At 29.3% G+C, this 18086-nt stretch overlaps 1 protein-coding gene across 1 annotated transcript in view; it reads left to right on the forward strand.

The window, feature by feature from the left end:
• Nucleotides 1–18086, forward strand: part of LOC117172784 (tyrosine-protein phosphatase 69D) — a 52771-nt gene that overhangs the window by 14125 nt on the left and 20560 nt on the right. Inside the window, exons 3-5 of the mRNA XM_033360995.1 lie at nt 10587–11174; nt 14760–15059; nt 15959–16221. Of these exons, the coding sequence (XP_033216886.1) occupies nt 10587–11174; nt 14760–15059; nt 15959–16221 (1151 nt within the window). The remainder of the gene's footprint in view (nt 1–10586; nt 11175–14759; nt 15060–15958; nt 16222–18086) is intronic.

Consider the following 18086-nt stretch of genomic DNA (forward strand, 5'->3'; position numbering starts at 1 on the left):
AATATATGTGTCTCAATTTTTTCTAGTGTCGAATAGTCTTAGTTATTGGCCGTTGAATAGCAGTGTACCGGTAGTGGCGTTTTGGCCGTTTAAGGGTTAAAAGCTTTATTATTTGAATATTTCAAAAGCGAATGCGTTCTGATTCGAAAAATTTCAGGATAATTTTACTTCAAGATTTGTCAAAATTTTACAATTTCTAATCGAATTTGTAATAGATATCTTTAAGTTCCAAAATTTAAAAATTTAAAAATAAAATTAGTTTGAAGGTAATCAAATTTTTAAATCTTTAAATATTAAATAAATTTGAAGCCTTCAAAGCGGAAGTATCCTAACTGAATAATTTTTATTTACAGGCTTGCTAATATAAATAAAATGATCAATTTCAAGCTCAAACCGTTCCTGGCCTTAAAACTGAAACCATTTTAAAACTAGGCATAAATAAATGAATTTTCTTTAAAAATCTTCCAAATGAAACATTTTTAAATTATGCGTCCCAAATTAGCAATTGTTTTTCAGTGTCTTAAAAGGAGGATCACAGTCAGTTCCTAATTCAATTTTTGTCTCTCTTTTTCAACCTATTTTTCTAAAAATCCTCGATATGCCTATATTTGAGGATTTTACTATTTCCCTCACTTTTTTTTGAAGCTACGATCAATTTTTTTTAAATTCTAAGACACTCGCGCCCATTAATAAGAATGTATGAATATCTTAGAGCTTAGAGAAACTACAATCCAGAGAAAAAAGACAAAAGCAAATTTCCGGCGATTTGCGCAAAAAATAGAAAATATAATAAATTATTAAAAGTATTATACACGTTTTTATGTTTGCTTTTTACATCGGAAATTAATAAGGGCGATACATAAGTTTTGAACGATTTTTTGTTAAGTTTTTGTTTAAAATCAAAAATTGTAATTTCCAAACAAAAATTATTCTAATTTGTCTAAGATCTAGAATCTTTGAACCATTATAGATAGTTTTAGTGCTTTTCCTCGGAAATTTTTATTTGAAATTTTTTAATTTATATTTCAAACATTTAAAAAAAGATTCGCAAGTGTTCAACATTTTCTGTTATGTTGTCGTTTTTTTCGGAAATCTGTATTTTTAGTAAAAAAAAAGTTTAGAGGATTTAGACTTTATCAGTTCACTGAATATTTTTTTGAACTTGAGAACTTTTTTGTAAATAAAATATCGGACAGAATCTTTGAAAAATGTATCAAAAGACCATAAAATACGTTTATGTACTTCATTCCAGTAGGAATTTCGCTAAAAATTATTTTGACAGTAATTAAAATTCGGACCATTTTTTGACATATTTGCTTTGTCCCCTTGACATTTTTTGAATCTTAGAACTTGTTTTATATTCAAAATATCTGCGAGATGTAAAAAAACGTAATTTACTTTCGTCTCTTGCATTTCATGAAGTTTGAGGACGATATTTTACATATTACAATTTGAAATCGATATTTTCAATAATAAGTCATTGGATCTCAAAGAAGATACCATATTTTTTAATCAATTTTAAATTATGCTCGCATTTCTAAAAGAAGAACAATCCTAAGCAATTTGTTATCTTAGTGTTTTTCATCTAAAATTGCTATTGTTAATAAAAACTCATTATATTTGACAGAATATTTACAATATTTGAATAATGATAATAATAATAATAGGGTATATTATCGGTTTTTACCGGAAATCGGTTATTTTAAACATAAATCATTTCACTTGAAAAATTAAACTTATAATTTTGAGCAACTTTAGGTCATATTAGTGTTTTTCGTCAGAAATGGATATTTTGTAACAATAATGTAACGGTTTAATTACACAGGCACACAAAAAAAGTTGAAGTCCACGGAGGCGACCTTTGGGGTTCTATGGTTTTTGGGTCGCTGATTCAGAATCGTTTGTCGGTTTTTTTCAGATCACATCATTTTCAAGGTCATTTGAAGGTCAAATGAAGAAAATATTGCTAAAAATCTGAAAAAATGCAGACATTTGTTTTTTAGCATGTTTAATCCGAATCCGGTATCGGTTGACCTTCATTAGTTCAATATCTAAATCCTAGGTCATTTTGACCATATCTAGTATTTTCAAGGTAATTGAAATATGAAAATAACAACCCATATATCGAGTTTGATAGACCTTCATCAATTCACTTACAAGCTCATAATAAGATAAGAAAAATTAACAATTACGATAAACATATTTTTTTGTATCAACTTGTGTTCATGTTTTCCGCTCATACCGTACTCTCTTACTATCAAATGATCGACGTAACGGGGTTTTTCGCTTTTTGCCTGTAGTTTTACACTCTCTTTTCAGTGACCAGCAGTAATCAGCCATCATAGCGACATCCCATGTGCCTTGGTAGCGCTTTTCCATTTCTTTTATGTCTTGATGGAAGCGCTCTCCTTGATCTTCACTGTAATCGCCACAATTCTCTGGGAATCGATCCAGGTGATTATGCAGGAAGTGCAATTTGTATGACATCAGGCACCCTATTTTTCCAGAGTTCTTAATCATTTCGGCTACTATAACTTTATAATTTTCACTTCTTTAATTTCCTAAAAAGTTTTTCACAACTTCCTTAAAACTGAGCCATGTATCCCTTTGAATTTTTGTCATTGTCGTTGGAAATTTATCATCTTGTAAAAGTCTCCTTATTTCTGGAACATCAAAAATCCCTTCTTTCAACTTGGCATCAGATTTATATTGAAACTTCTTTTCCAAGTATTTAAAACATCAACTATTTGCATCTAAGGCTTTCACAAATTGTTTCATGGCTCCTAATTTAATATGTAATGGAGGAATCAATACTTTTTTTTGATCAACCAGGGCCGATTCAATGATATTTCCTTTTCCTATTTGAAGTGATTTCCTTTCAGCCCACTTATGATTCGTGTAATGTTTTTCGCAATCTCTACTATCCCAAAGGCACAAGAAACACGGATTCTTTGTAAATCCAGACTGCTGTCCTAGCAACATACCTGAAACTTTCAAATCACCACATATAAGCCAATTATATGATTTGTATTCAATGGCCTCTAGAAGTTTTGTAAGACTAGTGAAGGATTCTTTCATTGTAGTAGAGTGTGCGACAGGTACTGCGGCATATTGATTTGTGTTGTGAAGTATTACAGCTTTTACGCTTCTTTTTGATGAGTCAATAAACAGTCTCCAATCATCATCTTTATAAGTATTTGGCTTAAGTTCTTCCATCAATCCTTTAACATTTGAACAATACACTAATTTTTCTTCATCAAAGACTTTTTCTTCGAAATATTGCTTAAAACTCTCATTTCTTTTTCTATAAAACGTTACTTTCAGTAAATTTTTCAGCAATTCTATTGCTTACTCCACCTGGTTTATAAACTCCATCAGAGCTTTCACTGCTATCGCTTTCATATTCATCTTGATTTTCATCATCGGTCTTAGTGCTTTTGTCATCATCATCATCATCATCATTAGATTCAATTGATAAATTTTCTATACTATCAACATCAACCTCATCAATCGTTTGAGTTCTCTCAACGGCTTTTTTTACTGATCCTACCTGGGCGTATTTAAGATTATGTACATTTTTTTTATTATGCCCACGGTTTTACAGAAATAACAATCATCTTCGTTGGATGACTCATTCCATTCTGTGGGTTTAACGAAGATCAATTTAGAATCGTCTTTAGTTTTTTTCCAAATCGAAAGCATTTTGCGGCAGTTATTGCAAATACTATCAGGATCCCAAACTCCCGAAACTATATCTGAATTAAAGCATTCTTTGTATATATTCCGAAAATTTTCGTTGAACTATCGTTGATCGTTTTTGTTCGGAATAAATGTTCCACAAATGAAGAAAAATGCGTTAAAATCTTTCGGGCACACGTGTTTAGAAGATGAGTTTGAAGGTTTGTTTAAATTTTCTATATTTTTCTATATACACCCGCTCGAAGGGATCCTGGTCCGATTGCAGGTGAGTCCGCCGTCCTGGAGGTGATAACCCTTTTACCTCTCCAGGGCTAAGTAAAAGGGCTTTTCGCCTTTGAAGAGGACAATGTCAACTCGTCGACGAACACACTACGGCATCATCCTCACACCCTGTCGACCCCCTGTAAGGCAGTGCACTTCCACTGGCATCGGTACCCCGACTAGCGTATGAGCGAATCATTCTACACATCCCCTTACGGGGCAGTTGTCATCATCACACGACTAGTCGAAGCAACAGGTGAAAAAGAATCGATTACATACATCGAAACATCTAGACATCCGCACATCCATGCATCCGCAGATCCACACATGCACACACGCAAACATTCACTCATAACCGCAAATACATGTGGACATTTATAAAAAATGTATTTTTTACCATATTAGGGCAAAAAGAACCCACTTCTTTTTTAAATATATACCATTCTTATGGGTACAAAGCTTTCTCTTTCAAGAAATCTACAGCAGCTAATATTGATAAGAAAGCATACTTCCTTACTTTCGAGAAATTCACCGCAGCTAATGTTGATAAAGATAAATTAATATTTCCAGTTTCTATATAGACGAAAAACTAAAGATGATTCTAAATTAATTTTTTTAAACATTTTTTTAATAGTACCTAATGATTTGACCTTCAAATTACGTTGACCATGAACTCATGAAGGTCAACCGACACCGGATTCGGATTCAGCATGCTCAAAAACCTACATTTGAATTTTTTCAGATTTTAAAGCCTTTTTTCCGAATTCGACCTTCAAATGACCTCAGATGACCTTCAGATAACCAGATATGATAAAATCAACCTTGCATTTGTATTCAGCGACCCTCAAAACCTATATATAAATTTTCACAAATTTTTTTGAAATTATTTTGTTGGTTTGACTTTCAAATGACCTTCATCTTGAACTAATGAAGGTCAACCGACACCGGATTCGGATTCAGCGTGCTAAAAAACCTATGTCTGAATTTGTTCAGCAATATTTTCTTCATTTGACCTTCAAATGACCTTGAAAGCGATTTGATCTGGAAAAAACCGACAAACGATTCGGAATCAGCGACCTAAAAACCATAGAACCCCAAAGGTCGCCTCCGTGGACTTTGACTTTTTTTGTGTGTCTGTGTTATCCATACAAAAATATTGTCCTTGCTTTTCTTTACTATTATTTTATATAATAGGTACTATATAATGAGAAAATTTTGTATCAGTATTAAATTTATGTTTTCCCATCTAAAAAAAGTTATGTACCGATATGTATCGAAAATCTCGCAATCATTATTGTTAAAAACCTGATTGGTTTTTCATTACTTGAAGTCATTTTATATCTAAATTTGAAATTTTGGAGATTAAATCTACATATAATCTCTTTTAGTAAGAAAAATCATAGGAAAACATATACGAATTAAGAAGAATTTGTTCTTGTTAATACCTTTGCCCTGTGAAATTAAAACTTTTAAATTATCTGATAATTTATTGAAAATTATTATACATCTCTTATGATATTGCTTTTCGCCGAATATTAGTATAATCAAACAAGAATTTTGATATAATAACGTAAACTTTCGAAGGCTTGACATTTCTAAAAAATTTAGGTTGTGTTAATTTTTGTCATCAGAAATTAATATTCTTAAATCAAAGTCATTATCACGATATTCAATATTCCAAGTTTTTAACAATTTTAGGATATTTTAGCGTTTTACATCGGTATTTTAAAACAGAAAGCCATTATATATAAACCCAATTATTTTGTTGTTTGAATAATACAAGAAGAGAAGACAAGATTTAGAATCTCTTTTTTTTATTAGTTGAGCACGTCCAGCCTTTTTTCCTGCTTTGGGAATCTAACTCGCGCCAGCGTGGCTACCAAGACTGCAGTGTTGGAACATAGGACAACCACTATACCATCTGAGCCACGATGACTCCCTATTTAGAATCTTGTAATAATCTTCAATTTAAAAAATCTGCCCCCTTCGCGGGCACATTCCCCTCACCTTCTTCATGCGCGGCTGTTGATTCTCGCACTTCGCGCTCGATAATGTATTGATCTCGCCCTTCACGCTCGATAATATATTTACCGCGCGCTACGCTCTCGGTCTTTGTATGTTCCCCACACTAGTGCACAGACTTTTTAAAGCTAAAAGTCAAGGCATCAACGACAGTAATTTGGTGATTGTGAATTCTCTTTTGTTAAAGCTCCTTCGGCTTTAAAGAACACATTCTCATCACGTATCTCGTGCTGCGCACTTGAGTTTGTCCTTTAAATTGTATATCATTTCCATAAATGTATATTATTACAATTAATAACATGAATTGGCATTAAAACACACATAGTTTGTCTCATTAAAAAAATGCACATTTTTTAACAAAAACCTTTGGTAATTAGACATTTTATTGCAACTTCTGTCGTTTTTCCAAAAACTGAATTTGCGCATTTCCAATTTTATTTTTACGATTTAAAACTTACACATGCGGTCAACACAGCAGCCTGACTGTTTTTAACTTCTAAATTATATCCCTAACCTCAGTGATCCAGACTTTGTCAGTTGATTTTTCTACCGAAACTCAACCAGTTGTTATGATAATCTTGTAAGGCATTCAAAATCATCATTTTCCTTTTCTCGACTTTTTTTCATATCATGCATTATTTGGCTTAAGATATTCATTTTCGTGTGAATAATATCCGCACAGAGAATTTTTCAATTTTGAAAAAAGTGGTGTCAAAAATATTTAAAATGCGCTCACTTTTTTAATTTTTATCTCAAATGGCTGGCTAACGAACTTGACCTTTAGTTTAGATAGACACATTCGTAAAAATCTGTTTTTAGTATTCAGGGGGTCTCAAAGCAATAAGAACGTAAAAATATATATGTCAAAGAAGATTCACAACTTTTTAACAATTGTAGGTCTTTTTGGTTTTTTTCACCGGAAATTGGTATTTTCACACAAAAATGGTTACAATTTGAAAAGGATTTAGGATCTTTTAACAATTATGGATTAGATTAGATTTAAAAAAAGGTTAAATTTTGTATACAATAGTCGTCTTCCGATATAGAATTCAGAGAAGATTCACCACCCTTAGCCATTTTCGCTCTAACATGTTAGTGTTTTTCATCAGTAATTATTGTTAATTTAATAAGAAATAATTAGATTTCATAGTATATTTAAAATTTTTAACAACATTAAATCATTTTGGTATGCCCCACCTGCGAATTTGTTATTTTGAATAAAAATCATTCGATTTAAATTGAATGATTTTTGTTAAAAATAATAAAATTTAGAAGATTGATAATTTCTTAATTGAAAATTAAATCTTCAATTTTATACAGTTGTATTTGCAACAGTTTTGCATTTAATTTTTGAAAATTCTAATTTACTTTCATTTAAATGGAGTGTCTCTTCATCCCGAAATTCGGGATCACTAGTCGAATATTACTCATAAGCTAGGCTCGTCTTGAATTTTTGGGATGACTAGGCCATCCCCTTTTGCAACTCCCCCATTTTTTCGGGACGACTAGACACAGCCTTATTTAAAAATGTTTATATTCCAAGAAAAAATCAAATTTTTAAATTAAAACCAGTATTAAAATTTTTTTTTTTAATAATTTTACATTCTAATTTAATAAATAAACATTTTAATCCATTAATACAAAATATGCCCGCCGCGCGGGCACATTCGCATTGCGCGCTGCGCGCCAAGTTTGAGCGTGCTTAGGGCACTCGGGCACCCTTTCGCGCTCGTTTTCGCACGTTTAATGCGTACACTTCAACTGCATTTTTTCAAATGTCGTAAATACTATAAATTATTTATTACTAAGATTTTTTCGATTTTTTTTTTAAATGGTTCTCAAAGCATCTACGGCTTTGCCGATTACATTCTCATTACGAAACTCGCGCTCGATCACTTGTGTTCAATTGAAGAACTTCACCAAAATAATTTGTAAGTCTTGTTAAAATCTACTTAAAAAAACGGTTTAAATTTATGGATGTCTTAAAAAAACCAAAATTGCATATTTTTGAAAATGTTCCAGCTTTTGGAACTTTTGTCTTATTAAGAAATTTCATGATAATAGTTTCGAAAAACATATATTTTTTTGTATCTAGTAGAAATTTAGATTGAAATTTCTTAAACTTTTTAAAAAATTTGTTTTCCTTTTTTTGTTTCCAAATTTTCAAAATGTTGAAAAGCATATAACTTTTTGTTTTATCGAATTTAAAAATGTCATAAGATAATTTGCAAGTCTTTTTGACGCGTACCAGAAAATTTGATAAAAATTTCTAAAACTTACAAATTTTTATTGAAATTTTGAAAGAGCTGAAACTTTTTGAATTTTTGTCTGATCGAAAAATTTAACTGACATAGTTTCTAAATATATTTGATATGTAGTAATGTATTTAAATGAAATTTCCTAATCTTTTAGAAAAATATTTTTTCTATTTTTCTAAAAATTTTCAAAAGTATATAACTTTTCTAATTTTCATCAAAATTGAACATTTTGGGAACCTTAAGAAGTTATCAAAGGCTGACTTGATTAAACAAATCCTTCCAAAGTTAGCGTGGCTGCAACCTTCAGGTAACCATACATACAGACAGACACCGATATACTTGTATGATTTTCGGATTCTGTGACTGCCGAAACGTAAAGATTTTTTAAAAACCAGAGATCGAAAATTTGGACGATTACATTACACTCTCATGAATGAGAATGTAAAAATGTGAATAGCCGATTTTTTAGAAAATAAGTCAGTAGAGAATTTATGAGATATAAAAGAAAAGTCCCAATTCTGATAATTTCCTTATTAAACAAAAAACATTAGATTTAAAAGAAGATTTACAATCTTCAACAATTTTGGGAAATATTATGCTAGATTTTTCCCTTTAAAATTGCTATTTCTGCTAAAAAAATCATTATATTTCAAGTAATATTTGCAATATTTAAAAATGAATAGTTTATATTAGCGTTTTTACCAGAAATTGGTATTCTTAAACAAAAATGCAACGCTTTGATTTTCTTTACATTGTACAACAATATTATATTAAAGTTAGGCTGTAAATTTTCATTAATTAGACCAAATATTGTCCTTGCTTTGATGAAAATACAATGTTTGTATTGCGCGAAAAACCCTATGAAAATAGTCAGTGTACTCATTATTAAATAATAATTAAAGCAATTATGACACTAAAATAAATTATTTATGAATAAATAATTCACTCGTTTCTAGTGCTGAACCATTAAAAATACTCATAAAGAAATTGAAGCTGAAACATTTTAAACATGTTGAAAGTGTGAGTGCCGGAGACAGAAGTTGTTATCCAATATAAAATAGGAACAGTTACAGAATATATAGTACTTTTTAAAAAATGATTAGAAGGTAAAAACCTTTTAGTTTAAATTTACAAAGTTAAATACCCGATTTAAAGAATGGAATATTAAAAATTTATCAACTGCAATGTTAAATGTTCTAACTAGAGCAATTTTAAATTTGAGTTTAAGAATACTGAATAGTAGGGCGGGGTGAAAATGCTAAATTGTAAAATTGTAAAATGTAAAATTTTTGGGTTGGGTTAGGTTTATAGCTTTTAGTAGCCTACAATATTAAAAAGTACGAAATTTAAAAATAAATTGTTTGCTCAATAACCTTTTTTTTGAAAATGTGCAAAAAGATGTGTTTTTTTGAATTGAGTCATATGCAAATAATAAAAATAAAGTTGAAAATGTCGCACCTAAAATTTCTTCAGCTGGAACGAAAGAAACATTTTATTATTTTGCTTTTTCGTTAAAAAAATTTTATCGTAATTTAGGGTTTTTGGAATTTTTTCTTGTTGACATTTTGGATCGTTATAAACACTACGAAAGAGAGTCAATCCAAAAAACATATTAAATCGTAAATTTAAAAACGAGAACAGAAGATATTAACCGATTAAATTTTTTTTTCTGTATTTGTTCCGGATACGATTCGATTAATTTTAGGATTTTTGCTTCGCTCTACTGAACATATAATATTTGTTTGAAAAATGACATTTAAAAATAAATGTTTAATTTTTCCTGTATTGTTTCCCTTTTTCGTGAGAAATTACCCTATTTCCCTTTTTTTGAGCTCCTTTTTGCGCTGTGATCCCTGTCCCTGGTAACATGGTGAAAACTTAAAATTAGAATCATCGTTATCTTGTTTTATCAGGGATTCGGAAGAAATTAAGGGTAATTTTATAATATTTTCCAATTATTTCTGTAAATTGAATATAATTTATCTGAAAACTATACTTATTATGAAAAATGACTGAAAAATAATGCAGCTAAAGAGTCACATTGTCAAAATTTTGTTTCTTCAAAGTTTTATGCCGAAAGAAATAAAAAGGAACGTAATGAAAGTTTTGTTTCTTTTCGTTTTTTTCAATATAAAATATAGTTACCTCATAATTTTGATATAATATCTTCGTAGCCTCATTACCTTTTGATATATTTTTTTAGACTGAGCATCGTTTTTAGCTACATTATTTTTAATTTATCGAATTAATTGACAAATATCTCAAAGTGCCCCTTAATTTCGTCAGAATCCCTGTGTTTTATATTAATTTTGTAATTAATAATAAAATTTTCTCTTTTATTTTCAGAACCGGGTAAAATAGAACCTGGAGAAAAGACGAGGACGAAAGTTTCGGAGCCAGCAACACTGATGTGTCACATTTACGGTGATCCTCTCCAAAATTTCAGTTGGACGAAAGGCAATAATTCAGAGAATGAAGGTTTTTTAAAAGAGCATACGACCGTTACAAAAGTGAACGAGACTTACGTCCAACTGCAATTAAATTTTAAAAGAGTCGCTAGGAAAGACAATGGCACTTACACATGCTTGGCTCGAGATTACAGCACAAGTTTATCCGCACAAGTTCATCTTTTTGTGGTAGAAGTCCCCCAAGTCAATATAGACTTTATGAAAGCTGTTGGGGCCGGTAGTATATTTTTGAACTGGACTGTGAACGATGGCAATGAGCCGATTGAACGATATTTTATTCAGAATTTAAAAAAGGAAACAGATCAGTGGCAATATAATATGGAAAAAATTGGAGGCGGAATTACGAGTTATGTTTTAACTGGATTGGAAAAAGAAACACCTTATAAAATAAAAATTATGGCCAAAAATGCGGTGGGCGATTCTCATATTCAAACTGCTCAAGAATGGATTACTACTTTAAAAGAAGGTATGGAATAAATATAATTTTTTTTTTTTAGAAATATACAATTCCTGGAAAACCTGAAAAACCTTGAATTGTCAGGGAATTTCTATATACCGGGTAAAACCCGGAAATGTCAGGGTATTTTTTCGAAAGCATGCCTAATTTTTAAAAATTGTAATATAAAATTGAATAGCAATGAGTCTTCATTCGTAAAAGTAGCTTTATATTATTGTATTTGAATATTTTGTTGAAAATTCGTTTGCTTTTGGTTTGAAATTAATTTGTTTAACTGAACATTTAAATATGCTAGTTGAATATTCCATCATTTGAGAAAAAAATGCATCTCTTAGGTTGAACATTAATTTTTTTATTAAAAATTGAAGTATTTAATTTTTGGTTGAAGAATAATTTTTATCTTTTTGGTTGAAATTTCTTATTTTTTGATGTAAATTAATCTTCTTGGCTGAAAATTCAATTATTCTAGTTAAAAACTCATCATTTTACTTGAAGATTCATCTTTTTGGTTTAATGCAAGTATTTTATATTAAATTCAAATATTTGAAAACGTTCATGGTTAAGTCTTTTATTTTTACTTCTTGGATTAAAATTTTTTTACATAGATACTGTTTTAAGTGCTTCGATCATTTCAATTTCGAAACGTTTCAAAATAAACCATTTTGATTTTATAATATTAGTGAATTTCTAGAGTTTCAATTAAACTATTTCAAACATTTGTCAGAAAGTGGGTTTATTGCATAAAAAATTTTTTAAATCTAATACACGTCGTGTATTTGATTATTATTAAAATTAGATTAAAATTTTAGCGCAGAAGCGATATTTCTTCATATTATTATATGGAATTGGCTAACTTTTTTGACTCAAAACTTTCTTACCCGCGTTCAAAAAATCTATATCTCGAGAGTAAGTTTTTATGTTTTATTTAAACAAAATATTACATTTTTTATCGCAATCCGCAGTCGAACCTACTCTAATTTGTGAACAGTGTCACTTTCAGATTGTCAAGTTACACATCTGTTTTCTCAAAATTGGGTAACTTTATCTAATCAATCCTTTTTTTGGCCTTGATTAGGCAGCACTTCCACTTGAGAGTGGACTTTTGTTTTGTCTTAAAATGGTGATTTAGATTTTATAGCGTGTGCATTTTATTTTAATGTGTTTTTTTTCGATAAATTTAATGAACAATTTTAGTTTAATTTATATCTAAGGAATTTCAAAATGATTTCTACTTATTTCAATGGATTTTTACGATTTCAAGGGATTTGAACGAATTCCTAGTGAACTTTAGGGAACAAATTTAATTTAATTTCAAGGGATTTCAAGGACGCCAAATATTAAAACATGTGTTGTTATATATTTTTAAATATTATGTTTTGGATTTTGCGTTCAAACTTGAACTATTTTTAATTTGAGTTTGAGAGCGCAAGGCTATTATTTTCTATTTAATTTAATTATAAATATCGCGATTTCATTATTATCGAAGGCATTTTTATAAGAGGGCATATTCTTTATTATGAGAACGATTTAAAATATATAAAAATTGCTATCTTAACAAATTTGATATTTTCTAATGGTTTAAAAACTTTTCAATTCAGGTCTACACCAATTTCTAAACTCTCTAGAATTCTTGAGAAATACGTTAGGGTAATTTTAAAGATTTATAAATTTGTAAACGTATTGCAATAATTTTGTAGGAATTTCTAAGGTTTTTCAAGATTTTAAAGAATGCTTAAAAATTGCAAGAAGTTTTCAAGTACTTCAAAAAGGTTCAAGGGATTTAAAAATATTTCAAAGGATTTGAAATATTTTGTAGGATATTGTAAAAGATTCGGAAGAATTATTATCAATAGATCTGAATAATTTAAAGGAATTTGGAAGGATTTTATGGGTTTTTTAAATCATCAAGGCTTTTTCAAGCGCTTTAAAAGTTTCAAACGATTCCAACGTATTTAAAATATGTTAGGGTATTTTAAAAGATTGCAAGGAATTTTAAATATACTAAGATAATTTGAATGGATTTCAAAGGATTTTCAATATCTGAAGGTATTTTCTTCATATTTCGGTTATTTTAAAAGATTGCGAAGAATTTTTAATAGCTATCAATAATTTAAAGGGATTTCAATAGATTTTATAGGATCCATAAGGTTTTCGGGTATTTTAAAAGATTCTAAGAGGTTTTATAAGATTTCTATGGATTTACTTGATTTTTAGGGATTTTAAAAGCCCTCAAGGTATTTTTATTAATTTTCCGGGATTTCAGGAAATATCAGATGTTATGTAAATTCATTTTCAAATATTTTTGCAATTCATTTGACTTGATTCGGAATTCACCTCTTTGCTTGAAAATAATAATATAATTGAAGATTTATAATTGTAGCTGAAAATTCACGATTTTATTTGAAAATGTCATTTTTTTAAATAGTTTTAGTTTGTGTTGAAAATTATTCTTTTTTAACTGAAAATGTAAGGATTCTAATTTAGTATATTCCATAATTTTATTTGAAAATTCCATCTCCTTGGTTTAAAAATATTCAAGTTTTTGGTTGAAAATTCAAGTATTCCCGTTAAAGATTTATAATTTTAATTGCAAAATCATTTTTTCCTAAACAAAACTAATTGGTTGACCCATTTGGCTGGAAATTTGTCGTTTTTACTTGAAAATACACGTATTTAATTGTAAAATCGTATTTTTTTGGTAGAGAATTAATGTTGTTTTTCAAAATTAATCTGTTTGTTTGAAAAATCATCTTTTTGGTTGAAAATTCAAGTATTCAAATTAAATGGTCATCATTTTGTTTGGCAATTCATCTTTTAGGTTAAAAATCAAATTGCTTGGTTAAAAGCTAAACGATTTTTTAAATTTATATTTTTTAGTTTAAAATTCATCTATTCCATTTTAATATTCATCATTTTAGTTGAAAAAAAATCACTTTGTTTGAATATTTCTTGTTTTTTGTGTGTGGAAAACTAATTTTTTCAACTAAAAATTTAACCATTTCATTTTTGTTTGAAAACTTTTTTTTAAATTTAACTATTTTGTTGAAAATAGATCTTTTTTAGTTGAAAATTCAACTGATTGGTTGATAATTCGTGTATTTTCTGAAAAAGTCGTTTTTTTTAAATTCACATATCTTCTTGACAATTTAATATTTTTACTTGAGAAGTTAGGAATTGGAAGCGGTTTAAATTGAATTTAATATAGTAATGAAATTACTTTTTCCTAAATATTCAATATATTTCGAGTAGAAGAAGATAAAAGAAAAATTTGTTTGAATTATTATTCTTTAGAGGAAAATTCAATAAATGATTAATTATGTCTTTATTATTATTTAACTAATCGACGGTGCTAATATATTTATGAATATCTTGTAATATAATTTTTCAACGTTTTTTAAATTAAGCATAATAATTGAATCACTAGAAACTGAAGAAAACATTATAATAAGCTTGCGAAACTGTATACATATTCCGAGCCGATTGTTTGAAAAAATGGTCAGGGAATTTTTTCCCATGATTTGAGTAAACGCCCTGATGAAAAAATATTTATCGGAAAATGAATTTGCAATAAATAAATGTTTTTTATTGTTTCAGATCCGATTTTTGTACCCAACGTTCAGGCGAATGGCGCGACTGAAAATTCAATTACAATAATGTGGTCCCTGCCCGAGACTGAGGAACTAAAAGAACATGTTCATTTTTATAATTTAAAGGCTACTACTCATAAGGGTGAAAATTTGGAGACGACACAAGCTGCGAATGCAGAAAACTACTATGCGTTTATGAATCTAGAACCAGCGACTACTTACAAATTTAAAGCTCAAGCTTGCAGCGAATACACGAAGAAGTGTGGCAATTGGAGTGCAGAAATTAATGGCACGACTTACGATGGCGGTAAATATTTTCCGATTTTTCTTTTGAAGCCGTTTTGAAATAGAATTTTAGTATTGGAAATTCTAGAGATAAAATTGAATGGTTTCAAATTTAAATCGTAAACGAATTTCAGATTTAAAAGATGTCAAATTAAAAGCATCAATAATAGAAGACTTTTAAATTGAATACACTTGTAGATATTGGATGGATAAAGAGGAAAATCTCTGTAGTTTTCATTCTTAATCTTTAATTTCCAAAATAAAAAACAATTTTTACTCTAAAATGTTCCAAGTATAATAATCTAAATTTATAATTTTCACAATGAAAACATTTTTAATTAAAAAATTATTTTTAAATTGAGCAGTCAACAAATTATTATATTTCAATCTTGAATGATACAATTTCAATTGTTCGATTTTGCAAGTTTTAATTTTGTAATTCAAATTCAAATGACTGATTTTTTAGAAGTATAAAGCATAATTTGACAAATATTAATTTTCCATTGTTTATATGTAAAAATCCAACATTAAATAGTTACAATAAAAAAGAAAACAACGTTCTATGCAGTTTGAAAAATTTCTAATTAACAAATCTTCATTTTTGAACAGTGAAAATGGCAATTTATAAAGATTCAATATGCAAACTGTTTCTTTTAGTTCCGAATCGTTAAGAATTTAAAAGTATTTTGTTTTGAAGACTTCGCACTGACATTTTTTCAGTTATTTCGATTCTTAATTTGAAATTCTTCCAATTAAAAAGAGTTCCAATTTGAATATTTCAATTAGCAGTTTAATTTTGAATTTTTTTATTCGATTTTAATGGCCACCATGAATATTCTTCATCAAAAGAAAGCCTGTCAAATTAAAATAATAATTTTTCCTTTCTTAATTTCACAAGAAACTCTTTGATCTCTTTTTCAGTTGCCAGCCCTCCTCGAAATCTTTCCGTCACGTGTCGTTACGACAACATAAGTAGCACCAGTTTTATTTCTGTAACTTGGGAACCACCAGAAAAGCCAAACGGAGTCATCAAGCAATACGGAGTCAATTTAACTGGCACCAGTTTTTATCGAAATGACTTGGGACATCTCGTAATCGATCACTGGGGACCAAGCGATAAAAATGTGCTTGGCACTGCTCGCTCTTATCATTTTCACCAGATACCGCCTAATACGAATTACACCGTAAGCATAATTTTTATCAACCGAGATCAAATTCTTCATCTCTGATCTAGTGTCGCATTCCTCAAACTTTTATATCTACGCGCGCGATTATTTTTTCTTGTCCCATGCAATTTTTAAATTCAAATATAAAATTAATATCAATTCTAAATTTCATAATCCGCTTTATCTACTATCTAAAATAATAGAAAAGCATGAACACTATTTTTGATAATTGATGGAAAGTGATGTCCTAACTTCAGAATTAACGTATACATTTTTTTAATCAAACCGTTGCATTTTTTAACAAGAATATCAATTTCCGACAAAAAATATTAATATAACCTATGGTTGTTAAATTATTACAAATGTTCTTAGAAATCTAATGATTTTTCATTGAAAATAGTAATACTAGACAAAAAACACTGACGTAACATAACAAAAAATTATTGAGGATTGTAATTTCTTTTTTTAAATTAACCCTTAAGGGCATGTGACACAGCTAAATACCTATATTACCGACCACTAGACGAGGCTCTAGAGGGTTCGTATTTTCGATTACAATGTTACCGGCTGATTCCGTTGGAATTGATTGTTGAAATATTTTTTTTTTACATATTTTATTATTAAGCTTCGTACTTTAACGTAGTTTTCTTTGGGCTCTAGCATTTCTCAAAGTTTGAGACCGATATTTTATGTATAAAAAAAGTTCGAAGGTTAAAAAATGTTGAGGTTCAGAAAAAAGATGAAATAATTTTCAGTGAAGTTCCTACCAAAATGCAGTACCTAAACGTACTTTATTCTACTCTAATAAATTTCCCAAAGTTTCAGCTCGATATTTTATTTATAAAAAAAGTTCTTAGGTTCAAAAAAACATTCAGTGAACTGAAAAACTGTGGTCGGTAATATAGGTATTTAGCTGTGTCACATGCCCTTAAACGGCCAAAACGCCACTACCGGTACACTGCTTTTCAACGGCCAATAACTAAGACTATTCGACACTAGAAAAAATTGAGACATATATTTGTATTGCTTAAGATCTTCTCTTTCCGACGGTGCCAATGAAATTCCTCAAAAAATTTATATATTATCCCAAAATGCAGTTTAAACAAAAAAAAACGTGATTTTTCGTGCCTATTTTTTTTGTGAACCATTTTCCAAAGCTTTTCGAGTCTGTAATTAACCTGGAATCTCACTAACGGGTGGAATGAATGTCTAAACTTTGAGAATCCATGGTTCAAAGATCGATTTTTCGTTTTAGTATTTTCAAAATGGCGTCTTAATGGCAAAATTTTTGTGATAATATTCATGAATTTTTTTACAATAAACGATGCGCTTTTCGGAAAGTCATTAAGAATAAAAAGTTCTTGTAATCAGCCAAGGAATACGCCTGAATTTTTTCGAAGCGTTTTGAGCAAAATTTTGGATTTTGCTTATGAACAATTTTTGCAAAATTCAAAATTTTGCTCAAAACGCTCCGGAAAAAATCAGGCGTATTCCTCGGCTGATTACAAGAACTTTTTATTCTTGACGAATTTTCCGAAAAGCGCATAGTTTTTCAATAAAAAATTTTCATAGTTCTAAGCATCGTGTAAGAGTAAAATGATTCACGAATATATATCGTCCGTCTGCCGCAAACAAAGTTTACGTTGCCCAACTATCATCAACGTGGAGGTCGACGAATAACGATAGTCTCTTTTTTTTAAGGGATTTTATATATTTTTTTTACTATTTTTAATTTTTTTTATGGAGAATTTTTTTTATTTCAGATTTCGATCCGTTGAAATCATTTTGATCCTGCTGTTTCAGAATGTAATTTTAAGAAATAATGTAAGCAGCAATACATATTACAGTCAATGCAAAATCTAGTAGTCCTCTGGCGACATTGT

This window comes from Belonocnema kinseyi, chromosome 5, assembly GCF_010883055.1.
Source record: "Belonocnema kinseyi isolate 2016_QV_RU_SX_M_011 chromosome 5, B_treatae_v1, whole genome shotgun sequence".
NCBI classification, from domain to species: domain Eukaryota; kingdom Metazoa; phylum Arthropoda; class Insecta; order Hymenoptera; family Cynipidae; genus Belonocnema; species Belonocnema kinseyi.